At 30.9% G+C, this 27,173-nt stretch overlaps 1 protein-coding gene and 1 pseudogene across 1 annotated transcript; one reads left to right on the top strand and one right to left on the bottom strand.

Moving 5' to 3' along the window:
* Positions 1–1,305: 1,305 nt before the first annotated feature.
* On the top strand, positions 1,306–25,981 carry Pp2C1 (protein phosphatase 2C). The gene is made up of 3 exons (XM_075301013.1): positions 1,306–2,474; positions 21,869–22,147; positions 22,223–25,981. The coding sequence occupies exons 1-3, from the start codon at positions 1,862–1,864 to the stop codon at positions 25,315–25,317; spliced, it is 3,987 nt and encodes a 1,328-aa protein (XP_075157128.1). The 5' UTR covers positions 1,306–1,861; the 3' UTR covers positions 25,318–25,981.
* LOC142230368 (cystathionine gamma-lyase pseudogene) lies at positions 19,935–21,290 on the bottom strand (annotated as a pseudogene).
* Positions 25,982–27,173: the final 1,192 nt, after the last annotated feature.

Genomic DNA, 27,173 nt, shown 5'->3' with positions numbered 1-27,173 from the left:
GATCTACAGATATGTGAGATTAATTTACATTACAATTTACAATTTTTTTTATAGGTAATGTTTGTATACCAATGACAGATGGTTATTAGGTTGCAATTATGTGGTCAAACTAAAAAAACTAATTCGATATATGCTTGCCAGAAATTTCTTCCTTAATCCTCTAGATATAAATACAGATCGACTTAGACTCGTCCTGTATGCTTAATACAATAAAAAAAGCTCGCTTGCCGTAAAAAGTATTTGTGTTTGTTGGTGTATGAAGCCTGCAATTTTTATGGAAACTTTTGTAATATTCCTTTTTTATAAATCGGTGCGATACTTACCTGAAGGCAACTTCTTTTCTATGTGATAAACTTTATTCAATGTATTGCGGACTATTATCGAGTAAATGCTGTTCCCCGTTTTGCAAATTTTGTAGCGTCATACCATTTACCATGTCGATGTTGATATAAATATTTATTTGTTGCAACAACTACCTTACGCCCGTGCTATAATTGAACTAAGATTCTATTAGTATACTCAACTTTTGGTTGTACCAACCATTTGTTGATTCCCATGATGTAGGTCTCACTATGCTGGTGGTTAGCTCAACAATTTTATGCAGCATAAAACCAAATTTATCGGCATTGGTTATTGTAACTAATTGAATGGTTATGGAAATTTCGTTTTGATCCTGTGAACTTTTTTATGGTCGTGTTGGATGTATAATGGGGAAAATAATCAAAACCTTGTTCTTGTAACAAAAAATAAGTTACTGACATCATTTCCTCATTGTAATGATCGAATTGCAACCAACCATTTCTCTGGGTGTAGAGGTGCATACCGGCCTTAATAGAATAATTGATGACAAAATATTTGGACCTGAAATTATGAATAAAAGTCCAAATGTATGTATGTATATGCGAATGATATCATTATGGGAAGAAAAAAACATAAAAGTATACATATTTGTTGCAAATTGTATTATAACTAGATGGGGAATAGCCCAAAGCAATAGGCGTTATCATCCAAATTTCCGTGGGATATTTTAATTATATTCTAACGGCCTTTTGATTATTATAATTAATTTTTAGACCTAAAATTAATTAATTAATTGTTTGAAAAACATTTAAATTTTAGCATTTTTCATGCGGTTGTGTCAGTGTACACTTCTAAGTGTACACTGGGTTGTGTTTATTGGGATTGTATTGAAGATATTGGGTACTCATTTATTCAAAAAATTAGTCAGTAACAAGTACTTGTAATCAAATACTCGTTACTTTTCCAGCACTAAGACGTAAGCGAGCGACATTTTGACAGACACAGAGTTTCAGTCGTAGAGAAAAGACGTAGTCGCTGTAAAATTTTTTTAAGAGACGGTTTTGTTAAATAAAGAAAATTATCATATAAAAATTGATTAAAAAAATTGATAAATTGCAATTGTAACTAAAATTTAAACAAAATGATTTAGAAATTAAAAGTGATTAGCTTTGATAATAACGCGGATAAATGAAATATGCATTAAAGAGGTCGTTTGTTGGAAGCTTGGTGGAATATAAAATACATAGTTTTTGATTGCGAAGAGGAAGCAGAGACAACGAAGGAAAGGAAAATAGAGATTAAAAAAAGCGAAGTGTCTTCGCTCTCTGTCGCACTTACTACATTCTCATTAGAATGTGTGAGGGTGATAGCTGTCATTTCCTTAATGCAGCCACAGTGAAAACAACAACAAACACAAGAATACCATTCAAAAGGGAAGAGTGCAAATGTCCAGCAAATTTCTATGTAAAAACAAGCAACAAAATAGCTAAAAGAAACTTAAAAAAATACCACAAAAACGCTGACAGCAACAACAAATTGTCATACTGTAAATATAAACAAAATGCAAGAACAAGTCCTGCCAGATCACCAACACCAGCACCATCATCCATTACATACCCATCAGGGTTATGCCCACATGCCTGCTTCCACAATGCCATCCTCAGTAACACCGCCATTATCATCCTTGAACGAAGGACTTCACACTCCCATCGTGACGTCAGAAAGTTCATCTCAGTATTATAGCAGCTCCGAAGTATCCCTTAACTATAATTCTACCACAAGTCCCAGCCCAACATCATCGTCATCAAGTGATTGCAATTCGCCTTGCCTATCTCCAAAGTCCTCAAATTCCAATATATCCGATAAAAGATCGACCCCCTCAATAGGAGTGAATTTAAGGGTGACGGGGCAATGTAGCCAGGGAGGTCGCAAATATATGGAGGATTACTTTTCCGTTGCTTATCAACAATCGGAAAATGCCAAAGATTTGGAATATGCTTTCATTGGCATCTATGATGGTCATGGTGGTGCTGAAGCAGCCACATTTGCCAAGGAGCATCTTATGATGGAGATTATTAACCAGAGATTATTCTGGTCAGCTTCAGATCATGACGTCCTCAGGGCCATACGGGAGGGATATATAGCGACACATTATGCAATGTGGAGAGAACAAGGTGAGTGCCATCGAAATCAATCATTATTTATAAAATTTATATAAATATTTTACTTACTCGAGTATTATCTACTATGAATAAAATTTTTTCATTACTATATAAAGCATGGTTGTTTATAAAGAATCGTCTATGGGGAAGCCAACAAGGTCCAATGGTTAGCATATACTCACTTGCAATCATAGGGTGAAATCCAGACGAGAGACTATGTCCTACCATGTTTAACCTTCCACAAATATAGACCGTATTTTATTGTTAAGAAAATATTAAATTTTGTAAGTTGGTCAAGTTAGTAGTAGTTTACAGTATTTTTTTAAAATTGTATAATAAATGCATAAATTTTAGAATCCAAGTCAGGATATTAAACAAAAAGATTTGTACTATTAAATACAACAATAACAAAGTTATAACATGACAATATTTATAATAGTTTTTGGGAACACTGTGCTCCTTTGATTACCATGATTCCTCGATTAATAGAAACACAATTTATACTACGTTCAGACTTCGTTCGAAATTTCGCTTTTGCAAATCGCCTTTCTATAAAAAAGTGAGACTACAAATATAAAACGGCTATTTTCTTCATAGTGTATATGGTATTTTGCAGGGGTATTCCCGTACAATTTTCTGTTATATCAGTGAGGACTTAAAGATTTTATGTTCAAGTCAATAAAAAGGATTTCCTTATACAAGAGAAAGTCTGCAAAAGGATGAATACTTTGCTGAGTTAGTTAGTTAGTTTTATGAGAATTGTCTCTTTTTTAAAAGTTAGTCCAACATTGTAATACGCTTTTTAACATTTATTTTATTTATAAAAATTCACAAAGAGTCAAGTCATTAGACCATATATGGCTCAAAAGCTACATATTTTCTTGAACATACTAATAAAAATAATAAAATAGTAAAAATGGTATTGAATATTTGAAAATATGTTAAGGTACAATTGCATGATCGTTTGAATCAATGAGCGATCTTTCAGGCTAAGCAATAGGGCTGTTTGGAATACATATTTTGTACAAAATTGTACAAAAATTCTGTGTTTGAAGAGATTCTCGTCTGTTTATCTAAACTATCCCAATGGCGTTAATAGTTAAGCTAACCCTTTGAGCACCTATATTCTCTACAAAAGGCGTTGTAGCAAAACTTTTTTCAAACCGAGCCCCATTGTACTATTTGTTGATAGATAAATCAACATTGTATTAATTGTACATTTGTCTCCTTTTTAACCCTCTAAGGCCCAAATTTTTTTTGCCAGCTGATTAAATTTTAAAAAATTTATACGGTAAAATTCAGCATATGCTGCAAAGCCTCTTATTGAACAGTTTCAACTAAGTTTTCTTTTTATTTTACCCATTTCTGTAGTCTTAAGATGTGTTTTACTAGCTTCCTTATTAAATGAAGTCCGCCTAAGGGCGCGATTGGGTATTAGAGGGTTAGTATTACTAAAATACTGCACTTTTGAAGTCCTCTTCCGCCACGGATCGTTCTGTAGTTATGAGAATTGATATTATTTCATAAATCAAAAGATAATTTGGTCGACTACTAAATCTTTTAAAAATTCTCAAAACTACCAAATTGTTACTGTAATGTTCTCGAATAGAAAAGAATTCTAAGATTTTTACAAACAATATTTATTCAATTTACAAATTTACCATACGTTCATCGTAATATTGTACGATTGGAGGGAAATTTGGATAATTTTTTTAATTGTATTTAGAAGGATTGGTATAGACGAGTTTGTTATGATATGGTATCTACAAGCAAGCTAAAGTTTTCCAAAATGGAAATGCAGTAAGGAAATCATTAAGTTCTGTAGCACTATTTGCCACTTTGCCTCTCCAATCGGTAATTTCTATAAAAAGATAATTCCTCTCCAATCAGTAATTTTTATAAAAGGAATTCTTTTATGCTAAAATAGAAATTAGTTTTCCTGAACGCGAATCACAATTGCAACCAAAAACATTTTTATAAAAGGAATTCTTTTATGCTAAAATAGAAATTAGTTTTCCTGAACGCGAATCACAATTGCAACCAAAAACAATCCGCAATGGATCAGAAAACACTGTTTTAAAAGCCGATTCTTTTTTGGGTGTTTGAAATTAAATGTTGGAAATTAAATAGCACATTAGCACTAAAGAATATTTAACACCAAGGCAAATATATAGACAATGCAACGCCAAAAATTGGCAAGGTGTTCTACAAGTAGTTATATTCAAATAAGCTTCTAAAAGAAAGAATAATTTTTGCTGGGTTAGTTTCAAGTTTCAGTATATTTTCGGTTGTTAAAAAAAATTTAAGCTACAATTTAACATGTTTAATTAAATGAACATTACATTTAAAATTGCATATTTTAAATAATTTGGTTCAATACATTAATTTAAAATAATGCTTACGTACCCAGCAAAAAAAGCGTCGCCAAAAAAGTAATGAAAATGTTCTTTTTGGATCCCGAAGTGGTGCAAAATTGACGCAGAAGCGGAAGTCCTCCATTTCAACAGCCGTTGCACTGAATTTGCATCACTTCTGTAGGTGTGATCCGAATTCAATTGTTTTGATGTAAATTAAAAAATTCTGTGATATTTTGTCAAATAAATAATTTTTATAATTTTGTATAATTTTTAATGGATTCTAACGCTTGTCGGAAACGTTTGACCTGAAATATTTTCAAAAATTCACAACTTTTCAGATTGGATTTAGCATTTTTTTCGATAAAATTTAAATGATTTCTAACATTTTATGAATTCTTACTCTGTTTTTAACCCATTTGAAAAAAAGTTAAAATTACCCATTAAAAGTATGAAAAAAACCAAGTTTTACCAAAATTTAATTAAAATAACTTCCTGGGTAGTTAAAATAAAGAACATCATTGGGAGTGCATCTTCTGGAAGTGCTTTTAAAGTTGTGCCTTTAGAAGAACTTCCAATTTTTTTTGCTGGGTAGTATATGTTGCCAATACAGTATGTCAAGAAAGTCTTTTGACATTGCCAAATATTTCAAATTCCAGAAATAATTGAAGTAAAAATCGAGTTGTTAATTCGTTTTGAGAAAAATAAAATATGTATACTTTGCAAAATACATAATAAAATATTTTTTAAAATTAAATTATATTTAATTTTGGAACAAAACATAAGTTTTATCCTATTGTCAAAACACTTTCTTGACATACTGTATATACAGCGAATACCCTCAAACTTAGACACTCTGAAAAGCGGACACAACTCAAAAGACATTGACACATTAAAATTAACCTCTAATTGCTGGACATCTCCCAAATATGGACAAAATTTAGGCAGGCAACCGTGAGTGTCCACTTCGGAGAGGATTTACGGTATTAACCAGGGATGGAAATACAATTTTGAAGAAAGTACAAAAAGGGTATTTTTTTGAGCGAAAAAGTACTTTTCACTAAATTTCAACAAAAGTTCCAAAAAAATAGATAAATAAAAAAAATTTTTGACAAAATTTTCCATAGAGATAAAATTTTGCAAAATTTTCCCAGAAATAAAATTTTGCAAAATTTTCCATAGAAATAAAATTTTGACAAAACTTTCTATAGAAATAAAATTAAAAAAAAATGTTCTACCGAAATAAAATTTTGACAAAATCTTCTACCGAAATAAAATTTTGACAAAATTTTTGTACCGATATAAAAATTTAACAAAATTTTCTATAGATATAAAATGTTGACAAAATTTTCTATAGATATAAAATTTTGACAAAATTTTCATCAGAAATAAAATTATGACAAAAATTTCTATAGAAATAAGATTTTGACAAAACTTTCTATAGAAATAAAATGTTGACAAAAAATAAAATAAAATTTTGACAAAATTTTCTGTAGAAATAAAATTTTGACAAAAATTTCTATAGAAATAAGATTTTGACAAAACTTTCTATAGAAATAAAATTTTGACAAAAAAATAAAATAAAATTTTGACAAAATTTTCTGTAGAAATAAAATTTTGACAAAAATTTCTGAAGAAACAAATTTTTGCAAAATAATATTTTTTTTTGGTAGTTTATGGTAAGATTTTTTCCAAATGTTGGTACGCAATCGATAACTTCTTATCTAGAAAGTGTTCGTGTTGAAGCGTAATATAGAATCACATGCTTTTTCAACTAACATTCTTGAAATTCAATAAAATCATGTTTTTGACTGGGGATTTAAAAAATCGAGATTTTCTTCCCGCATGAACTTGTCTGGTTTGCCAAATTTTAAAAAGACTATTAACAAATAAGTTTATTAAAGATTTTCTGAAAATATTTTGTCAAATCTATTGTACCATAAATCTCATATCGGCTCAAAAATTTCTACACAAAAGATACTAAATCATTAGCGGGGGTACTACGGTACTGACGGTGAAAAAGTATTGAAAAAAAGTACTATAGTTCTGCATTTTCCTTCCCTGGTATTAACTATAGTTTACATTAGGTCGCAAGGAATAGAATTTGAAAAACGTATTTTAAAATGATGTAGCGTTGTCAACAAATTGTATTGATGGAAGTAGAGGATACCAAAGGTGGGTTGAAGAAAATACCATTCTGAAATCAACAGTTGGTGTTGTTGAGGAATGATCAAGATTTTTCTATAAGTCCTCTCTGTTATTGGGAGAATAAAGTTTGTGAACAGATTTTGATATGGTAATGATATTCTTTTTTAAATCAATACAGTGAAACCTCTTAAAAAGGGGACACCCACCCATGATCGCCTAAATTCTGTCCAAATTTGGGAGGTGCCTTGTTTTGAAAGGTTGATTTTAATACGTTAATATAGCAAACCTCTCAGGACAATTATCCACTTTTTCGGAGGTTTCATTTTAGACTCAATTAACAAATGCAAATACATACCCATCACGAAATAAATTGACCCAGTTAGTTTTTAAGTGAAATGACTTCCAAAATCAATGGAAGCTTTAAATGATCTAATCAATAATGATGAATGATTTTTGTTTTAAATAAAAAATTACTTGAAATATTTAAAAAAAGTCAACCAAAATTTTAAATGAAAAAATGTTGGTGATATAGCTAGCTATTGTCTATTCCATTAAAGTGCTTACAACAAAATATGTGACTTCGGTATATTTTATTTTTTTTTTATAAAAAAATCGAAAATTTTTCCTTTAATGTTTTATTCAGCTAATTGTATCTAACTAAATTCATCAATGTAAAGAAGAAATATTTGTAAATTTTTTCCCAACGTTTCGTCAATAATTTTGACTTCTTTCTGGGAATCTCGTCTATTTGAAAAATAATAATTTAAAGATTACAAACAATTATTAATTATTTTAGCTTACAAAAATTAGTTTCTCAAAATTTAGTACTTATTCATTGTTTATGTATTATTTTTGCCATTATTTTACTTAAAAAAAAAACTATCTTAATATCTTTTCAATCTATCCCATTAAATATTGAGGGTCCCTTGAATGTTCGTTTAATTATTGATTTCTTATAAATTACAAACTCTCTTTACTCATTAGCAGTTTACATTTTCAAATTTCCGTTTCGTTTTAATTTTACCGTTGCTTTTGCTCTTTCGTCTTATGCTCCCTATATTGTGTGTAGAAGATATCTTCTGTATAACCCCCCTAGTTCAATTGTCAAACATCGTATCTATCGTATCTATCTATCCACCATACTCAATTTACACCCCATGCAATTAATTATAATGTAATTTGGATTCGCCTATGCATCAGCCTTTCGCGGTATTATTGTTGGTTTGGCAAGAACTGTCAATATATCTTCTACTCGGAGATTGTTTTCGTGGTCGCCGTAACGAGTTGAAACGACGTTTTGCGTTTTGTATGCTCGCATCCTACATACTTTTGTATAATCATAGACCACAACCTTTTTTCGATTTAAAGCAACCAAAAAAATCGTTCCAAGTTGCTTGTTTAGATATGCATTAAGCAAAATCATCATTACTTATTACAAAAAGACCCAAGAACAACATCGACAACGACAACGGAAAAATCCAATTTCACCACCACTCGCAATGCTACGGCTTTGCGACCGTGGCTGTTAGGCATCTGGTTGATTTTGTTTGTCTTGTTTTTTTCTTGATTATTGTATATACACAACCAGCCATCATTTGCTTTTGTATATTTTTCCGTTTTCTATCTACAACAAATATCATCCATATGGTGGGCTGGGTAGTAGTTTATTAGGCATTTGAGCTCTGTATTGTGCAGTTGTGTCTCTAGTGTACCCATTTCTATGGTATTTAGAAAAAAAAACGCTGAAATAAAATATACGAGGTCTTTTTCATTTTCACATGTATGTGGTTTTGTGTGAATTTCCTCCGCCATACACAAAACAGTCACGTATACAATGAGGCAAGGCATACATCTAAACTAAATAAATTCGAATGAAAAAAGAGTTGCCACTTGACTGTGGTGGCTATGGATAAACATATTTGTGCTGCTTCATGATGATATCTGACAAAATATAAATGAACGCCGGCGAAATCTTTCATTTCACCAGTGATAACGATAAGCTGACAGGTCTTCCATGTTTACCTTGAGTATCTGGTTTTTAATGTAGTGGCAACCCTTAGCTAAATTGTGAAACTTGTGTGCTGGTTTGGTGCTTCTCTTTACGTACCTTGCCCAGCTGCACTTAAATACAATGGAATATTCCCAAGGTGCTGCCATAATGCCATACTGTTCGTTTTGTACGCTATCGATTTTACTTTTGAAGTAGGTTTATCAGGGATGGATAGTGTTCATAGAGCTGAAATAATTTTTTGCCATAATCCATAACATTTTACAAGCTTCAATAAAATTTGGTATCACGGTTGGCACTTGAGCCAAAAATAATCGGCCAAAATTTGAAGAAAATTTTACCAAACAAACTACCAAGTAAAAGAAATGTCAAAATTTTATTTCTATAGAAAATTTTTTCAAAATTTGATTTCTGTAGAAAATTTTGGCAAAATTTGATTTCTGTAGAAAATTTCTCCAATATTTTATTTTATAAAAAATTTTTCCAAAATTTTATTTTATTTTCTATAGAAAATTTTGTCACAAATTTTATTTCTATAGAAAATTTGTCAACATTTTATTTCTATAGAAAATTTTGTCAAAATTCTATTTTTATAGAATATTTAGTCAAAATTTTTTTTCAAAATTTTATTTCTATAGAAAATTTTATCAAAATTTTATTCCTATAGAAAATTTTGTCAAAATTGTACTTCTATAGAAAATGTTGTCAAGATTTTATCTCTATAGAAAATTTTCTCACAATTTTATTTCTATAGAGAATTTTGTCAAAATTTTATTGCTATAGAAAATTTTGTCAAAATTTTATTTCTGTAGAAAATTTTGTCAAAACTTTATTCCTATAGAAAAAATTTTTTTTGTCAAAAATATAGGTCTATACAAATTTTTGTCACAAATTTTATTTCTATAGAAAATTTTGTCAAAATTTTATTTCTATAGAATATTTTGTCAAAATTTTATTTCTATAGAAAATTTTATCAAAATTTTATTTCTATAGAAAATTTTCTCAAAATTCTATTTCTATAGAAAATGTCAAAATGTTATTTCTATAGAAAATTTTGTCAAAAATATAGGTCTATAAAAATTTTTGTCAAAATTTATTTCTATAGAAAATTTTGTCAAAATTTTATTTCTGTAGAGAATGTTGTCAAAATTTTATTTCTATAGAAAATTTTGTCAAAAATATAGTTCTGTACAAATTTTTGTCAAAAATTTTATTTCTATAGTAATTTTTATCAAAATTTTATTTCTATAGAATATTTTGTCAAAATTTTATTTCTATAGAAAATTTTGTCAAAATTCTATTTCTATAGAAAATTTTCTCAAAATTTTATTTCTATAGAGAATTTTGTCGAAATTTTATTTCTATAGAAAATTTTGTCAAAGTTTTATTTCTATAGAAAATTTTGTCAAAGTTTTATTTCTATAGAAAATTTTGTCAAAATTTTATTTCTATAGAAAATTTTGTCAAAATTTTATTGCTATAGAAAATTTTGTCAAAATTTTATTTCTGTAGAAAATTTTGTCAAAACTTTATTTCTATAGAAAATTCGTGTCAAAAAATTTATTTCTATAGAAAATTTTGTCAAAAATATAGTTCTGTACAAATTTTTGTCAAAAATTTTATTTCTATAGTAATTTTTATCAAAATTTTATTTCTATAGAATATTTTGTCAAAATTTTATTTCTATAGAAAATTTTATTTCTATAGAAAATTTTGTCAAAATTCTATTTCTATAGAAAATTTTCTCAAAATTTTATTTCTATAGAGAATTTTGTCGAAATTTTATTTCTATAGAAAATTTTGTCAAAGTTTTATTTCTATAGAAAATTTTGTCAAAGTTTTATTTCTATAGAAAATTTTGTCAAAATTTTATTTCTATAGAAAATTTTGTCAAAATTTTATTGCTATAGAAAATTTTGTCAAAATTTTATTTCTGTAGAAAATTTTGTCAAAACTTTATTTCTATAGAAAATTCGTGTCAAAAAATTTATTTCTATAGAAAATTTTGTCAAAAATATAGTTCTATACAAATTTTTGTCAAAAATTTTATTTCTATAGTAAGTTTTATCAAAATTTTATTTCTATAGAAAATTTTGTCAAAATTTTATTGTAGAGAATTTTGTCAAAATTTGATTTGTATAGAAAATTTTGTCAAAATTTTATTTCTATAGAAAATTTTGTCAAAATTCTATTTCTATAGAAAAATTTCTCACAATTTTATTTCTATAGAAAATTTTGTCAAAATTTTATTTCCGTAGAAAATTTTGTCAAAACTTTATTTCTATAGAAAATTTTGTCATAAATATAGCTCTATAAAAATTTTTGTCAAAAATTTTATTTCTATAGTAAATTTTATCAAAATTTTATTTCCATAGAAAATTTTATCAAAATTTTATTTCTGTAGAGAATTTTGTCAAAATTTGATTTCTATAGAAAATTTTGTCAAAATTTTATTTCTATAGAAAATTTTGTCGAAATTTTATTTTTATAGAATATTTTGTAAAAATTTTATTTTTATAGAATATTTTGCCAACATTTTATTTCTATAGAAAATTTTATCAAAATTTGATTTCTATAGAAAATTTTGTCAAAATTCTATATCTATAGAAAATTTTCTCACAATTTTATTTCTATAGAGAATTTTGTCGAAATTTTATTTCTATAAAAAAATGACAAAATTTATTTCTATAGAAAATTTTGTCAAAATTTTATTTCTGTAGAGAATTTTGTCAAAATTTGATTTCTATACAAAATTTTGTTAAAATTTTATTTCTATAGAAAATTTCCCACAATTTTATTTCTATCGAAAATTTTGTCAAAATTTTATTTCTTATATTTGTTATCTCATAATCTCGGCAATAGGCCTATAAATTAAAACAGTAGAAAAACAGACATCGAACACTTACCTGGAACGAAAATGTCATAAGCGGTTGTATATTTTCTAAAAATCACGTTAGCGTTCGATTCGGTACATTCAATAGCATTCGAAAGCATTTTCAAAAGCTTGAAATACGTTAGAGAATATGTTTGCTTGCCGAGTTGTATTTATGTTGAAAAGGGTTTGCCCTCAAATCGAAGTAGTGTTGCATGTTAGAAAAAAGCTTGTTCTTGTATTACTTTGTATACAATATCGATAGTTAATGATTCCTTTTATTCCTTGTATTTAAACAAAGATACTTATCGCATTCATAAGTTTTTATACAGACATATTTTTCATATATATGTATATGTAATTATTTTATTCGTGTATTATCGCATTTAAATTGCAAAAATTACAATGTAAAATTTCTTAATTTCATTGCGAAATCGTAAAGAAAATCATCCAATATTTTCATTCACAGACATGATATTTCCAACCCTGATAATATTGTGTACCTACCTAATTTGTTGAAATACGACAACGATGAATACTACTTTTCCCCATTTTATCGACAACACAACACAGTGTTGTATATAGCATATTTTCTGTGTATAAGATACGGGTTCATTTGAACGCTTATATACCACCACCATCATTGTCAGCCACTCTGTTGGTTTTTATGATGGCATCTCATCGCACTACGATGAGAATTATCGTTCATTCCGTTTTGTACAATTTCGTTCGTGTTCAACACACTCGATTCGACAACGCCGTTGTGGTGGTATATTTTTATAATGCGGACAAATTTAACGAGAGCGAGAGAGTAGGTATGGAAAGTCTCTATAGAGGGCCTTTTGTAGGCCTGCTTTAGTGTTAATATTTGATTGAAGGAAATTTTTGTCAAAAACAAAATATTGTAAATGTGGGTAGTAAGTTCGAGTTTAACCGCTTAAATCAAAAATAAATCTACCGCTGAAATAAAAAATAAATCGGTATACAATTATAACTTCTTGTTGCAAATTTTAATATAATTTATTGGGAAATGATCCAATGCAAGAATTGGAAATGTTTATTTTCTGTGAAATAAATTATTAAAGAAAAGTAACCGTTAAAACAATGTCCAGTTTAGCACGATAATGCCAACTTAATAACGGCCTCAAAACAAAAAATTGAGGAAACGGTTATAAGAAACACAAAAACAAAAAAAAAATTATATGCGTTTTTTTCTTATAAAGGTGGGTATTAAGTTCAAGTTTAGCCGCTAAAATCGTCATTTTTTCACGATTACTTTTCTTTAATAATCCATTTTAAGGAATACAAACTTTGTAAAAATTTGCTTTGGGCTATTCCTTATCAAATAAAATTTGCAAAAAATATGTATAATTTTATGCCTTTTTTACTGATTTAGTTTGTGATTCACTTTAGCGGCCAAACTCGAACTTAGTACTCGCCTTAAGGCCGGTATTAAAATTCCATTATCACGCTAAAACAGTAACTATTTCACGTCTGAATTATTATTAATTTTTAAGGAATACACTTTTTGAATTATTGGTTTGATTTATTCCCCTACAAGTTATTGCAAAATTAAAAACAAAAAGTTATATATTAATTTTACTTTTACCGATTTTTTACATATTACTTTTTTAACTCGAATTTAATCTCAAATTCAAACACTTATTTACCAAATTTAAGCTCTCCTGGACCATACATGTATAGATGCGTTTAAAAACATAATGACTTGAATGCATGGTGAATTCAAATGTTTGTCAAACGACAATGTTTAAAGTTCACCATAGTAAATTCTTAATGAGTTGGCTTGATTACAGTTTGTCATTATTTTAAACATGAGAAAGCGTTATTTATGAGCAGATAAACAACTGCGTTGTGAACTGACTTAAAGAGACGGCAATACATTTCTTGGTATTCAATTTTAAAACTTCATGCAAAGAGGCCTAAATGTGAAAGGCCTTCCCATTGGGTTGTTTGTTCATTGCATGGAATTCGACGATAGCTGGTTTCATCAGTGTGGTGGTAGTTTCTTTCTGTTAGTAGGGTACATTAGTGCCCGTGTGGTATAAATGGCATTTAGAGGAGGACGGTGGTGCTGATGACGGCGGGTGTTTTGTTATTTCTGTTTTTGAGTTTACATAAGCCAGTCACTTTTAGCGCAGGCAGTCAGGCAGGCAAACAAGCAAGCAAATAAGCAGCGTTGTGTGGCTGGCTGTGTGTATACTCAATGTGAACGTCGTTGTTGCTGTTTTTCGTATTTCATGAGTCAGCCAGTCATGGTTAAACTGAATTTTCTGTTGTTTCATTTTTATGAAAGCAAAATAAAAAATGTTGATATACACAAAAATTTTGTTTCTCAACAGGAAATTATTTTTTTCTTTTCTGTAGATTTCTCTAGAAGAAACGAAAAATATATATATAATGCGAGGATTTATTTGAAAACAAATAATAAAGGAATTTCTCAAGGCTAGGATTTGTTTTGAACTCGGCCCTCTATAAACTTTCACTAGAAACGCATAAAGCCAAACTTTATCCACTACTAAAGTATTAAATTGCAACCCTGTTTTTTCGATCATGGCTAATTTCATCCCCACAGATATTTCATGTTCTGCTTGTGCTTTATTGACACTTGATTGGGTGGTGTTATGGTCGTCGTCGTGGTGTTTATACATAGCTCTTATAAAACTCACCTTAACTAAAGCAGGCAGGCACCCATTACGCGGCTGTGTTTTTTTGTTTTTTTCAGATTTCTTCTTTTCAATTGTATTTACTGTTGTCATTTACGGGGCACGCAATTTTCCTCTTGTTGTCCCCCATTCTTATTTTATGCCATTTTTTAATATTCAAAGAGATCAAAACAAATGTTTAACGTTTTTGTTTTGATTATCTTAATTTGCCGCTACTTTTGTGAAAATTTGTTTTTGTTATTTTTATACAATCCCCTTCACTGAAGTAGGAAGTAATTTTACATGCAATAATTTGTCGTTCTTGAATTAGCTTCAATAAGAACGAAAGACTTGTTTTGTTTGCTCCGTGGGATTGTTTTTTTAACCAAAAATGTTCTTTGGTTTTGAACTTTTTCTCCAATGAATTTGATTTTTATGAATTTTCCCACTATAAATTAAAGTTAAATTATAGTTGAAGTAAATTCGAAAATATGTGTACATATGCTTGTCTTGTACTTCACACATATCTTTCTATTACATATTAAAATTTTAATTAATTTTTCTTATTTTTGAGTTCTTGATTTCTATCACATTGGTGATATGTTTAAACTATGGATATAATTATGCTGTTATACAAAAACTTGCAAAAAGTTTTTGTAACAATTATATTCCATTTATTTAGGTTCTTGAATAAATTACAAATTAATACAAAACAACATTTAAAATAAATTCGTCATTTCCAAAGGGGCAAATTGATTAAATAAATGTTTGAATTGAATTTGAATTGAATAAAAGCAAGAAATGAAAAGGTAAAGTCGATTACAGTGAAACCTCTTAAAATCGCACACCCACGGTTGCAACAATGAATCGCACACCCAAACACTAATGAATTTTAATTCTAAGGTAATAATACGATATAGAAAATGTTTCTCAAAAATTACCAAATTTTGAGTGGTGTCTGCTTTTCGGAGGGTCCAAGTTTGAGAAGCTTTATTAAAACCAAGAGAGTTCATGTTAGCGAACTTCAGCGAATTTCAGAACAAAACATAACCATATTCGGGAGTTTTACATGTTCTAGCGTGATAGTCTTTTATTTTTGTTATTAGTAATAGTAAAAACTTAATTTAATTTCTTGAAAAAAAAAAAAAATGTGGGTATGGAATTATAAAGCAATTTAAATTAATAATTAAAATTCACGAAAAAAGTCAAACTAGATCACTAAAAAAATCCGTAAGTGTATTTGATATTGTATTTGGCATTGTGAATCTGCCTTTAATGTCAAATTTCATGTTTTTCAGCGTTACGGAGTAGTTAGTTTAAGAAAAAGCCTGTTCACGTTACCGCGAGTGCACTGTATATGGTATCCTAAAAAATTCTCATTAGTGGTTTGTTTAGTAGAAGAGACTAGGGTTTTTAAACATTTTCGAATATGTAGCCTACTTACAGCTTTTGTAAAAACTAATTTTTTTCACTATTTGATAAATCGACTTCAACTTCAGTTTTACGACTCTTAATTCTAATTGACATTCTAAAGAATTTTCATTTTCAATTTATTAATCCTTGGCTAGTCATCCATCATTAACATGTATTTTTGACAATTGGGAACTGGTAAATTTAAGTTATACTAATTTTCAGGTATTTGAAGACAATAGCTTTACTAATTCAAGAGAACCAAGAGAACATTCTTTAAACTGGGACATAATCTCATTAAAATCATTATAATCAAAATTTTCAATAGAAATAAAATTTTGACAAGATTAGATTCTCTATAGAAATACAATTTTGACAAAATTTTCTATAGAAATAAAATTTTGACAAAATTTTCTATTTTTATAGAAAATTTTGACAAAAAATATTCTATAGAAATAAAATTTTGACAAAATTTTCTATAGAAATCTAATTTTGATAAAATTTTCTATAGAAATCTAATTTTGACAAAATTTTCTATAGAAATCTAATTTTGAAAAAATTTTCGGCTCCATTGCAGTTTATGAGCCCCACACCGAATTGCTTAAAATTAATATATGTTGTGTCATTCGGTGAGCTGATTCCAACAAAGTACCCGGGGGGAAGTACCCGGGTCTTGAGATATAGCCCTCCAAAGGGTCAATAAAAACTTGATATATCTCTTTTTTTTCCAATCTAGACAAACTTGGTATCATATGAAAGCTTATTCAATGCACTTTTATACGCAAAAATATTTTTTTTAATATTTAGTTTAATTTGGGAGATATCAATAAAAAAGAAAAATTTTATCCAAATTTTTTGTTATTTTCGTTATATCTCAAAAAGTTCTCGATTATTCCCAAAATTTTTTACACATAGCCTATATTCTGGCCTTTCGATTGATGTACAACATGTCTTTATAAGTCCACTTTTAGCAAAGTTTTTATTCTGAGTAGAAAAAAAATGTTTTATTACTGAAATATTTTCTCCCCTTGTGTTTGCGTTAGCCCACTTTGGACTCTGTCCATAGGAGAAACTCTTAAACCCCGGCCGAAGGCCGGCTACTTTCCCCCCTTGGGTCTGCGTTAGCCCACTTTGGACTCTGTCCATAGGAGAAAGTCTTAAACCCCGGCCGAAGGCCGGCTACTCTCCCCTCTTGGGTCCACGTTAGCCCACTTTGGACTCTGTCCGGCCGGCTACATTTCCCGCCTTGGGCCTGCGTTAGCCCACTTTGGACTCTGTTCATAGGAGAAAGTCTTAAACCCCGGCCGAAGGCCGACTACTTTCCCCCCTTTGGTCTGTGTTAGCCCACTTTGGACTCTGTTCATAGGAGAAAGTCTTAAACCCCGGCCGAAGGCCGGCTTCTCTCCCCTCTTGGGTCCACGTTAGCCCACTTTGGACTCTGTCCGGCCAATATACAAAAATTATTTCAGTAATAAAACAATTTTTTTCTACTCAGAATAAAAGCTCAATAACTTTGCTAAAAATGGACCTATAAAGACATGTAGTACATCAATCGAAAGGCCAGAAACTAGGCTTTCAATCTTAGGGTATAATCGAAGAGTTTTTGGGATAGAATGAAAATAACAAAAAATTGCGTATAAAAATGCATTGAACAAGCTTTCATATGATACCAAGTTTGTCTAGATTGGACAAAAAACAAAAGAGATATATCAAGTTTTTATTGACCCTTTGGAGGGCTATATCTCAAGACCCGGGTACTTCCCCCGGTATGGGTCACTTTGATGGAATCAGCTCACCGAATGACACAACATATATTAATTTTAAGTAATTCGGTGAGGGGCCCATAAACTGCAGTTGCTCCAAATTTTCTATAGAAATCTAATTTTGAAAAAATTTTCTATAGAAATCTAATTTTGACAAAATTTTCTATAGAAATAAAATTTGGAAAAATAAAATTTTGACAAAATTTTCTATAGAAATAAAATTTTGACAAAATTTTCTATAGAAATAAAATTTTGACAAAATTTTCTATAGAAATAAAATTTTGACAAAATTTTCTATAGAAATAAAATTTTGACAAAATTTTCTATAGAAATAAAATTTGGACAAAAATCTTCTATAGAAATAAAATTTTGACAAAATTTTCTATAAAAATTTAATTTTGACAAAATTTTCTATAGAAATCTAATTTTGACAAAATTTTCTATAGAAATCTAATTTTGAAAAATTTTTCTATAGAAATCTAATTTTGAAAAAATTTTCTATAAAAACAAAATTTTGAAAAAATCTTGTATATAAATGAAATTTTGCAAAATCTTCTATAGAAATAAAATTTTGACAAAATTTTCTATAGAATTAATATTTTGACAAAATTTTCTATACAAATAAAATTTTGACAAAAATCTTCTATAGAAATAAAATTTTCTATAGAAATAAAATTTTTACAATATTTTCTATAGAAATAAAACGATGTTTTTAAATTTGATAGATTTTTAGTAAAATTTTCTTCAAATTTTTGGTGGATTAATTTTGGCACGAGTGACAACCTTGATGCGAAATGTTTGTCGAATAACTTCCAATTTTTTGCTGTGTTTTGCTTGTAATAAACGACTACATTGGATTCCATTAATTGTCTCTAATAAAATGTTAATTTTATATGATGATCATAAACCAATAAAGTGTTTTATGTGAAATTTTCATAGAGTAAATGAGAAATGTCTGTCCATACCTATCCCTTTATTCGAGCCATAAAATCATGTTAGGTATGATAGGAGTCAATCAGTATGTGTGAAATAACGCTAATTGCGATATTGTATTAAGATTTTGTACATCATGGATTAAGATTTTGACTTCTTAGTCTTTCTAAGGGCTTATTTTCCTCTCGATGGTCTTAAAAACCTTACCCCAAAAACAAAAATCATCCATATCCATACAAAAATTCGGAACATTATGAATGTACCCATCGCCTAACCACCACATTAAAATTGTTTATATTGGCTATTGTATATAACGTATTACGCCTGATCTCCTAATTTAGCTCCATAAACTCTTCCCTGTCCTCTATCAAACATATAAAAATTGGTTTATATCAGTATCTAAGAAGAGCAATTAACCTATTCTTATATTTGATTTCTTGAAATGTCCTTGGGACTTATTTTATTATACGATTCCCTTGAAAATCAATATAAAATATAGGGAAAATCCGATTTCCTTTCAAAAATTGATCCAAAAAAATTTTTTTCTGATTCAATCACGAAATTAATTGATCCAATTAATTTTTAATTGAAATGTCTTCAATCACAGAAATGATAGTATCAATTAAAAAATTAATTGAGGGTCGATTAAAAAGTTAATTGATCCAATTAAAAAATAATTGATACTATTATTTTTGTGATTGATTTTTGTTTCAATTAAAAAATTTGTTGAATCAATGAAATTTTTAATTGAATATTTTTTAAAACCCAATTAAAATTTTAATTGGAAAATTTTCGTGAAATTTTTTTTGTGTGTATAGTCGAGCATTGATATCAATATGACTCTGTGTGCTCCCATTATCAACAAGTGTCTAATCATGAGGTGACGGTATTGACTTCTTGGTCTTCTCGTATAAAGCCTATGATTAATTATCAAATTCAAATGGATAACAATAGGGGACAATTCATTCACAATAGATGAAAAAGATGACTATCAAATATTTCAAATTGTTTATTTAATGCCGATTCAAGTGATGGATTTCCTTTTTATATTACTTATCACAATTTCGAGTTCTTCAGCCACAACATTTACAATAAAGAGTGGGATAACTCAACAATATCCCATTCTTTTGGAGGGATTTAGCCTCTTTGTAATCCTTGTGTATGAGGTCCCATATAACTGAGTTCAGAATGGAATCGAGCAGCATTCTTTGATATCAGAGGAGAGATGTCAAAGGACTAGCTGGTGTCCAAGTGTCTGCAAAATCTTGACTGGCGACATTAGTTATATTCGTTGATGACCAAATATGTAAATTCAAAATAATATAATAAAAAGTTAATTTATTTCATATTTTCTTTTCACCACACAAAAGAAAAAAAAAGAACTACAATAATAAGAGCAATGTTTTTTTCCACCTAAGAATAAATTCATAGAACTGCAAATAAATGCTTTAAACTTTTTGTGCCACTTTCAAAGCATCCGAAATGTCTGCAATCAAGTCATCGACATCCTCCAGACCAACTGATAAACGAATCAAAGAATCAGTAATTCCCAATTTTTTCCTATCTTCTGCTGGTACAGATGCATGTGTCATTATGGATGGTAGCTCAGCAAGACTTTCGTATCCTCCCAGACTTTCAGCTAAAGCAAACATTTTGAGGTGCTTTAAAAAGGCAGTCGAGTTGTTTAGATTTCCTTTGAGATAAAATGAAAATACACCACTATAACCATAGGTTTGTTTTAGGGCTATTTTATGGTGTGGATGTGAGGGAAGGGCCGGATGCAAAACCTTCTCGACGAAAGGATGAGCCTCTAAGAATTTGGCTACAGCAACGGAATTTTTAAAATGTTGTTCCATACGTATGGCAAGAGTTTTGAGCGAACGATTAACTTGATAACAATCGAAAGGTGATGGAACTATTCCAGCAGCATTTTGTAAGAATTTCAAACGGTCGTATAGCTTTTCGCAATTCATAGTAACACCTCCCATAACCACATCCGTGTGACCATTCATGTATTTCGTCAAAGAGTAGCATACTAAATCGGCTCCCAGCTCTAGGGGTCTTTGGAAATATGACGTCAGGAAGGTGTTATCCACAGCAAAGATAATATCACCAGATTTGTGTACGATTTCACTCAATAACTTAATATCGGAGACTTTCATCATGGGATTTGTAGGAGTTTCCACCCAGACGAGTTTTGTGTTGGGTTTAATAGCAGCCTTGAACTCATCAATATTTGTGGGATCAGCAAAGGTGGCTTCTATACCAAATTTACTAATGACTTGTCTAATTAATCGATTGGTGCCACCATAAATATCATCACCCAAAACAATATGATCACCACTGGAAAGCATGGTTAGAACAGCAGTTGTAGCACCCAAACCAGATGAAAATGTGAGTCCATATTTAGCATTGTCCAGAGAGGCCAAACATTGTTCCAGAACTTGACGAGTTGGATTTCCACTTCGGGAATATTCAAATCCCCTATGTTGTCCAGGACCTTCTTGTTTATAAGTTGTGCTCATGGCAATCGGTGGAATCACACACATACTGTTCCATTGTTCTGGATCCTGTCCAACATGAATAGCCTTGGTGGCAAAACCTGGAGGTTGTTTTCTAAATCCGGCACTCATCATGAAACGTTATAGGCCGCACCGTTACTAAGACTAAACGCAATTGATTGTTAATGTCCATGTGGCGAAGATAGATCTCCTCAGTTTGAGCTTTCTTATCACAACGATTGTTTAGATCTGGGAGCTTTTCTTATCACATTTTAATTGGCGAACAAGCACAGAGACCGGCGACGAACGAAAAAAAAAAACATCAACTTAGAATACATTCCAATTGCTTGGGGTACAGAAATGTCGTTGTATATGACGTGATGTTAAATGCTGGTTTTACAAACATAAACCAACAATTATTGCTATTGTTCGTTAATAAATTTAATCTGTATCATTATCTAACCTATCCCAAGCTTTGAATCGTCGTCTTACCCTTTGCGATTCACCACACCGATAATGAACTTGGAGATCCGAGCAATCTGTTGGTGCAGACTTATTAATGATAATGGTCCATTGTCCCTCTACATAGAATATGTTGCCCGCTACTATGGTTGATCAGTGTTTTGAGGTTCAATTTAAATTTTCTTGATCAAAATCCCTCTTTGTGATGATACTTTATTAGAATTTTTTTATATAAATTTTTAATTTTTTCCAAAAAATTTAAATCATCCTTTAATTTTTTTTTTAATTTCAGATAAATGGCCTAAAACCGCAAATGGTCTACCTAGTACCGCTGGTACTACTGCCACTGTTGCCTTCATAAGGCGTGAGAAAATATATATAGGACATGTGGGAGATTCTGGTATTGTCCTGGGATACCAAAATGAGAATGAGAACTTCTGGAGAGCCAAACAATTAACCGTGGACCACAAACCTGAATCAGTGGAAGAAAGAACCCGTATTATGAGGTCCGGTGGAAAAGTGGTGGTTAAATCCGGTGTTCCCAGGGTTGTATGGAATCGACCGAGAAATGGTAAGATCAATTGGAATTAATATTATGTGCCGGAAAGTGATACTTACCCAGTGTATTTTTTTCCTACATCTACAGCCAGTCATAGAGGACCTATAAAACACAAAACACCCGTTGACGAAATTCCCTTCTTAGCGGTTGCTCGTAGTTTGGGTGATCTATGGAGTTACAATTCCGAACGTAATGAATTTGTGGTTAGTCCAGATCCAGATGTTAAAGTCATACCAATTAACCCAAAAACATTCCGCTGTTTAATATTTGGCACTGATGGCCTGTGGAACGTTGTAAGTGCCCAGGAAGCCGTTAATACCGTAAGAGAAAAAGAAATCATAAATGAGCGTTTACAAGCACAACGTGGTGATAGCCCACATGAGGGTAATCAATGGACCAATCCTAGTAAATCATTGGTCGATCAAGCCTTAGCAATGTGGTCATCTAAGAAGATGAGAGCGGACAATACCTCTGTCGTCACTGTGATATTGTATCCACCGGGTCAAGGTGGTCATACCAATGGAAATCAAAGTCGTAAGGATATGAGTGTTATGGCAACACCCCCAGCATTTGTACAACCAGCCAGCTATGGTCTGGAATACACACAGGTGCAGGCTGAAATTCCCACATACGATGATGTTACAACGTACAAAGAAATGGCCATGAAATATTTACCACCAGAAGCGTATCGTAATTTCGATTACTATACAGATGATTCGGATCATGCCGAAGAGGCTGATACGGACGAAAGCGATGCGGAAGATATGGATGTAACAACAAAATCCATAAATGAGACAAACACTGCGGTTAACTTTCAATTACAAACGAATGGTTGGAATTGGCAACAGCATACAAGTTTGGTAAACCAAACCTTACATCAGAATGTGGCCGAAGAAGAACCCGGCTATACGGAAGACAGTGAAGAAGATGATATGGATGAAGATGATGGCGAAGACGAAGAGATCGAGGAACCACAAACTATGCCAAATGAACGAGAAGTATGCGTCATCGATTATCGAAATTACCTGCAAATGGATTCGGAAGAGGCGAACAATGCGACGGACTCATACATCAATACATTCGCAGAATCTTATAATTCCCTGTTGTCGGCGGGGCAAAGTGAATGTTTAGCATCCATAGAGGACAATAGTCCTTCTACAAATGTCGCAACCGTAATAACACCAACAAATTCCAACTCAAATTCCAGCTCAAATTCCTCAAATTGTCAAAGTGTTTCCCCGCCTAATATGAATGCAATAATCGAAGAACAACAATTGTATCAACAACAGTGTATGTCCGAAGAGGATGGTTACTCTTTGACCAAGTTAGAAACAAGAAGAGAACAAGAATCATGCAAATCCCAAGGTACAAACTCGGGCGTAGATACATTCAAATTTTTCCATCACCCCAACATTCAAGATTCTCAAAACATGACCACCACCACCACCACCGTCTACAGTACGCATACAGAACGGTATTATCCACATCATACAACATATATGCCACAATTGCATCAGAAACCATTGGAATTGCATTCTTTACTGCAACAGGAGCGTGAAGAGGAGCAACAGGTGGCATTTGAAAGACAGCAACAAATGCAAAATAAAATAATAATTCCCGATCATAGTGAAGAGCAAAATATTACCGCCTATGCATGTCTACAGGCGGTAAGGCATGATTCGGCCCCAACGTCGGCATTGACAGCCTATGTTCCAAATCATATGCCTTCATCTTTGGTTTTGGAAAATGAAGTTTCATTATTAGAGCCCGAAGATCTTATAGAGGAAGTTGAAGAGGAGGAGGAGGAAGAAGACCAAGAAGCAACAATTGAACCTATCCAGCCATCGGTACAAATACATGAAATATCTTCTTCGTCTGGTGAGGAAATTGTGCAAGAAATAAATGGAATGGAAGATATGGCACATGGTGAAACAGTAACCGACCATATGGCTACCAGCAGTGTTTCGGAGAAAATAGAAAAAATCGAAATCTTGCAAGAACCCATGTTTGAGGTTAGCACTCCCATTCAAGAAGCTATAGAATCTGAAAAATTGCAAAACAATTCACCAATCGAAAGACGAAAATCCATAATGAATACCACCAATAGTTTATGCCATACAATGACAAAAACTCCTGTGGCTCTTACCAAATCGGGACAAAGGGCTTTGCGCTCATTTGTATATGCTAGTGTACAGAATGAAAATCTAGAGAGAATATCCAATGGCAAGAGTAAACATACGCTTTATCATCATGGTCCTAGACGTAGCTTAAATATGACACCAACAAGTAGTACTAAAACTCCTGCAGCCCTTATGATAACACCACCAGCAGCAACATCCACCCCCATGATCCAAAGACAATTACGTAGCAGCTGTAACAATACCCCCATAGTGGATTATGGAAAACGTACCTTACGAACGAGAAATTCATTGACAAAAGATATGAAAGCTAAAACGGCTTTGGTGCAAGCGGCCATTAAATATCATCCACACAATACACGTAAATTCCTGCAAAGAAATGGAGCCGCCGCAGCAGCAGCATTGCTGGTGGGTAATTCAGTGCTACTGCAGGAACAACATATGACTCCAACAAATCGAAGATCTCTCAACACAAATACGAGTGGACGCAGTATTAAAACACGCAACAACAGTACGAATACTCCCATGACTCAAACGCCGCACCATCTGAATTTAAGGTCTCGTCAGAGTTCGGTATCAGCGACTACTCCAAATATTCTCCATCTTAATAATACGTTGGAAAGTATGAATGGTAGTTCGGCCTCTCATACACCATCGGCAGCCTCAACTCCTGTGATAAAACGTGCCTCCCTGTCCGATCGACGCAATTTGCGCTCTATTCACACACGCAGCTCTCCCCGAATAGGACCACCAGCCCAGGCAAATTTTAGCAAAACCACACGTTCGCAGAGTACAGGGACCAACCTGGCAGCTCCACCGCCATCACCCAAAATGATCAATGCTGCTGCTGCAGTTGCAGCTGCGGCAACAAGGGCTAGGTCTTTGATTACGCAACAGCGAGCTGCACAAGCCAATGGAACAGCATCGGTGGTGTCCGCGGTTTTCGGTAAACGGGTGAATCTGAGAAGTAATGGCAGTATCGAGACAGCAAATGGTCAACATCAAACACTAAGAGGTCGCATAGTAAAGAAATTTAAGCAATAGACCAAAAATAGATATATTCCAAAAAAATAACGACAAGTCCTGGATAGAGGTTTCTACTTGAGGTTTCGAACTGAAAAAGCTTTATAATGTTCTGCTAATGTTCGTTTCTCTTAATCATTGTGGAGACAACAATGTCACATTAAAAAAAACAACCCTGAAAAGCTTTATAGACAAAAAGAGATGCATTTTTTTTGTCCATTGATCTTTTGAACTAGAAAGAATAGAAATTTCCACGATCACAAGATTTATGAAAATATAAGTGTATCATGTCTTACATTATGAAATATATTGTCAAGATCTGGGACCGTGGAATTTTCAAAACTCGAGTGCTATAAAAAATTTTTTATACCAAAAAAAAAATTAAAAAATTAAAGCTTTAAACGATTTTATCGATAAACTTTTAAGCTCTTAAGCTTACTAGGGATAAAATAATTTAGATCTTTAGCTATAAAAAAAAAAACAATAATAATTTTGGGGTCCTACAATGATTTGGGTTAAGAACGTAAACATGAACAATACTCTTGCTACTGAGAAAGGGTCATGATGAATGTGTAGTACAAAATAATTAAATAAATTATGGTGTATATTTGCATAACACAATAAAAACAAAAACTATATACACCCATGAATACATAGAGATATATATTTATATTATATATAAAAACATTTATTTATATTCTCCCAAATAATAATTTGTAATTTTAATCAAAAACGATATGATATAAGTTTTTTTTATCATTAATATTTTTTTTTAAATTAGTTTTATTATTTGTTTTTGTATTTTTTGCAATACATCGATTTTACAAATCACAATCATTTTTTTATACAAATATCAATCAATACACCGCCTAACATCTTGTACATTAATTCCATAAAAAAATTATGTATATTCTATTTCCCCAAAAAGCAAACCAATCTTAGAGGAAACATCATTTAATTGAATTAAGCTATTTTTTAAAAAACTATTCTATAGATTAATATTTTATTTTTCACTTTCAACTCAATTATTCTCCATAATAACACCAATAAAAATCAAACATAGAAAAAGACGCTATAGCTTTTACAAGATTTATCATTTAAGTTTATAATAAAACAAAGCAACATTTAATCAAAATAAATTCAAAACTTTTTCCTCACTTTATGTTACAAAAAAATAAAACCTATTCATACTATTCAATTTTATATGGTATTTGTAGATAATTTTTAATACTTCTATGTTTTAGTATTTTTTTTTTTGCAATTTCAAAATTACATTTGTTTTATGTCTTTACCACAAATCTAAAAAGAAAAGTTCAATAAATTATATGTAAGTGTGGTTTTTAAATGTATATCTTTAGATTAGAAAAAAATAAGCCATAGAACTAACTTTATTAATATAAATTCATAAGCAAATCGTTTAATGAGAAAACTTACAAATGCTAAAAAAAATCGAAAAATAAAATATTTTTTCAGAAAATTAATATAAATTATAAAAATCGGTTGTTTTCTTTTGTAAAGGGGTCAAGTGTGCAAAATTTGATTGAAATCGGTTCAGATTTAGATATAGCTCCCATATATATCTTTCGCCCGATATGGACTAATATGGTCCTACAAGCCAGAGTTTTGGCCCAATTTGGTTGAAATTTTGCACAGGGAGTAGATTTAGCATTGTAGCTATGCGTGCCAAATTTGGTTGAAATCGATTCAGGGGGCTAATCACGGCATTCGATATCGAGAACTTTTGATCGAAATCTAAATTTTTCGGATCACGGGAGTCGATATCGAGTTTTTTTGATCGACAATTTTTTCGATTGGTAAATTGCAATCGTAAAACATTTTTTACTTGTTTTTTAAATTGTTTTCGCCATATAGGAATA

Source organism: Haematobia irritans, chromosome 3 (genome assembly GCF_050003625.1).
Source record: "Haematobia irritans isolate KBUSLIRL chromosome 3, ASM5000362v1, whole genome shotgun sequence".
NCBI lineage: Eukaryota > Metazoa > Arthropoda > Insecta > Diptera > Muscidae > Haematobia > Haematobia irritans.
This window is presented reverse-complemented; position numbering and strand designations above follow the sequence as displayed.

What these genes read in the sequence shown, in the direction of transcription:
- Pp2C1 (XM_075301013.1), top strand. Translation starts at nt 1,862, where the DNA reads ATGCAAGAACAAGTCCTGCCAGATCACCAACACCAGCACCATCATCCA. An exon ending in TGCAATGTGGAGAGAACAAG is followed by an intron (nt 2,475 to 21,868) that starts GTGAGTGCCATC and finishes TTTTAATTTCAG; the next exon opens with ATAAATGGCCTAAAACCGCA. An exon ending in ATGGAATCGACCGAGAAATG is followed by an intron (nt 22,148 to 22,222) that starts GTAAGATCAATT and finishes CTACATCTACAG; the next exon opens with CCAGTCATAGAGGACCTATA.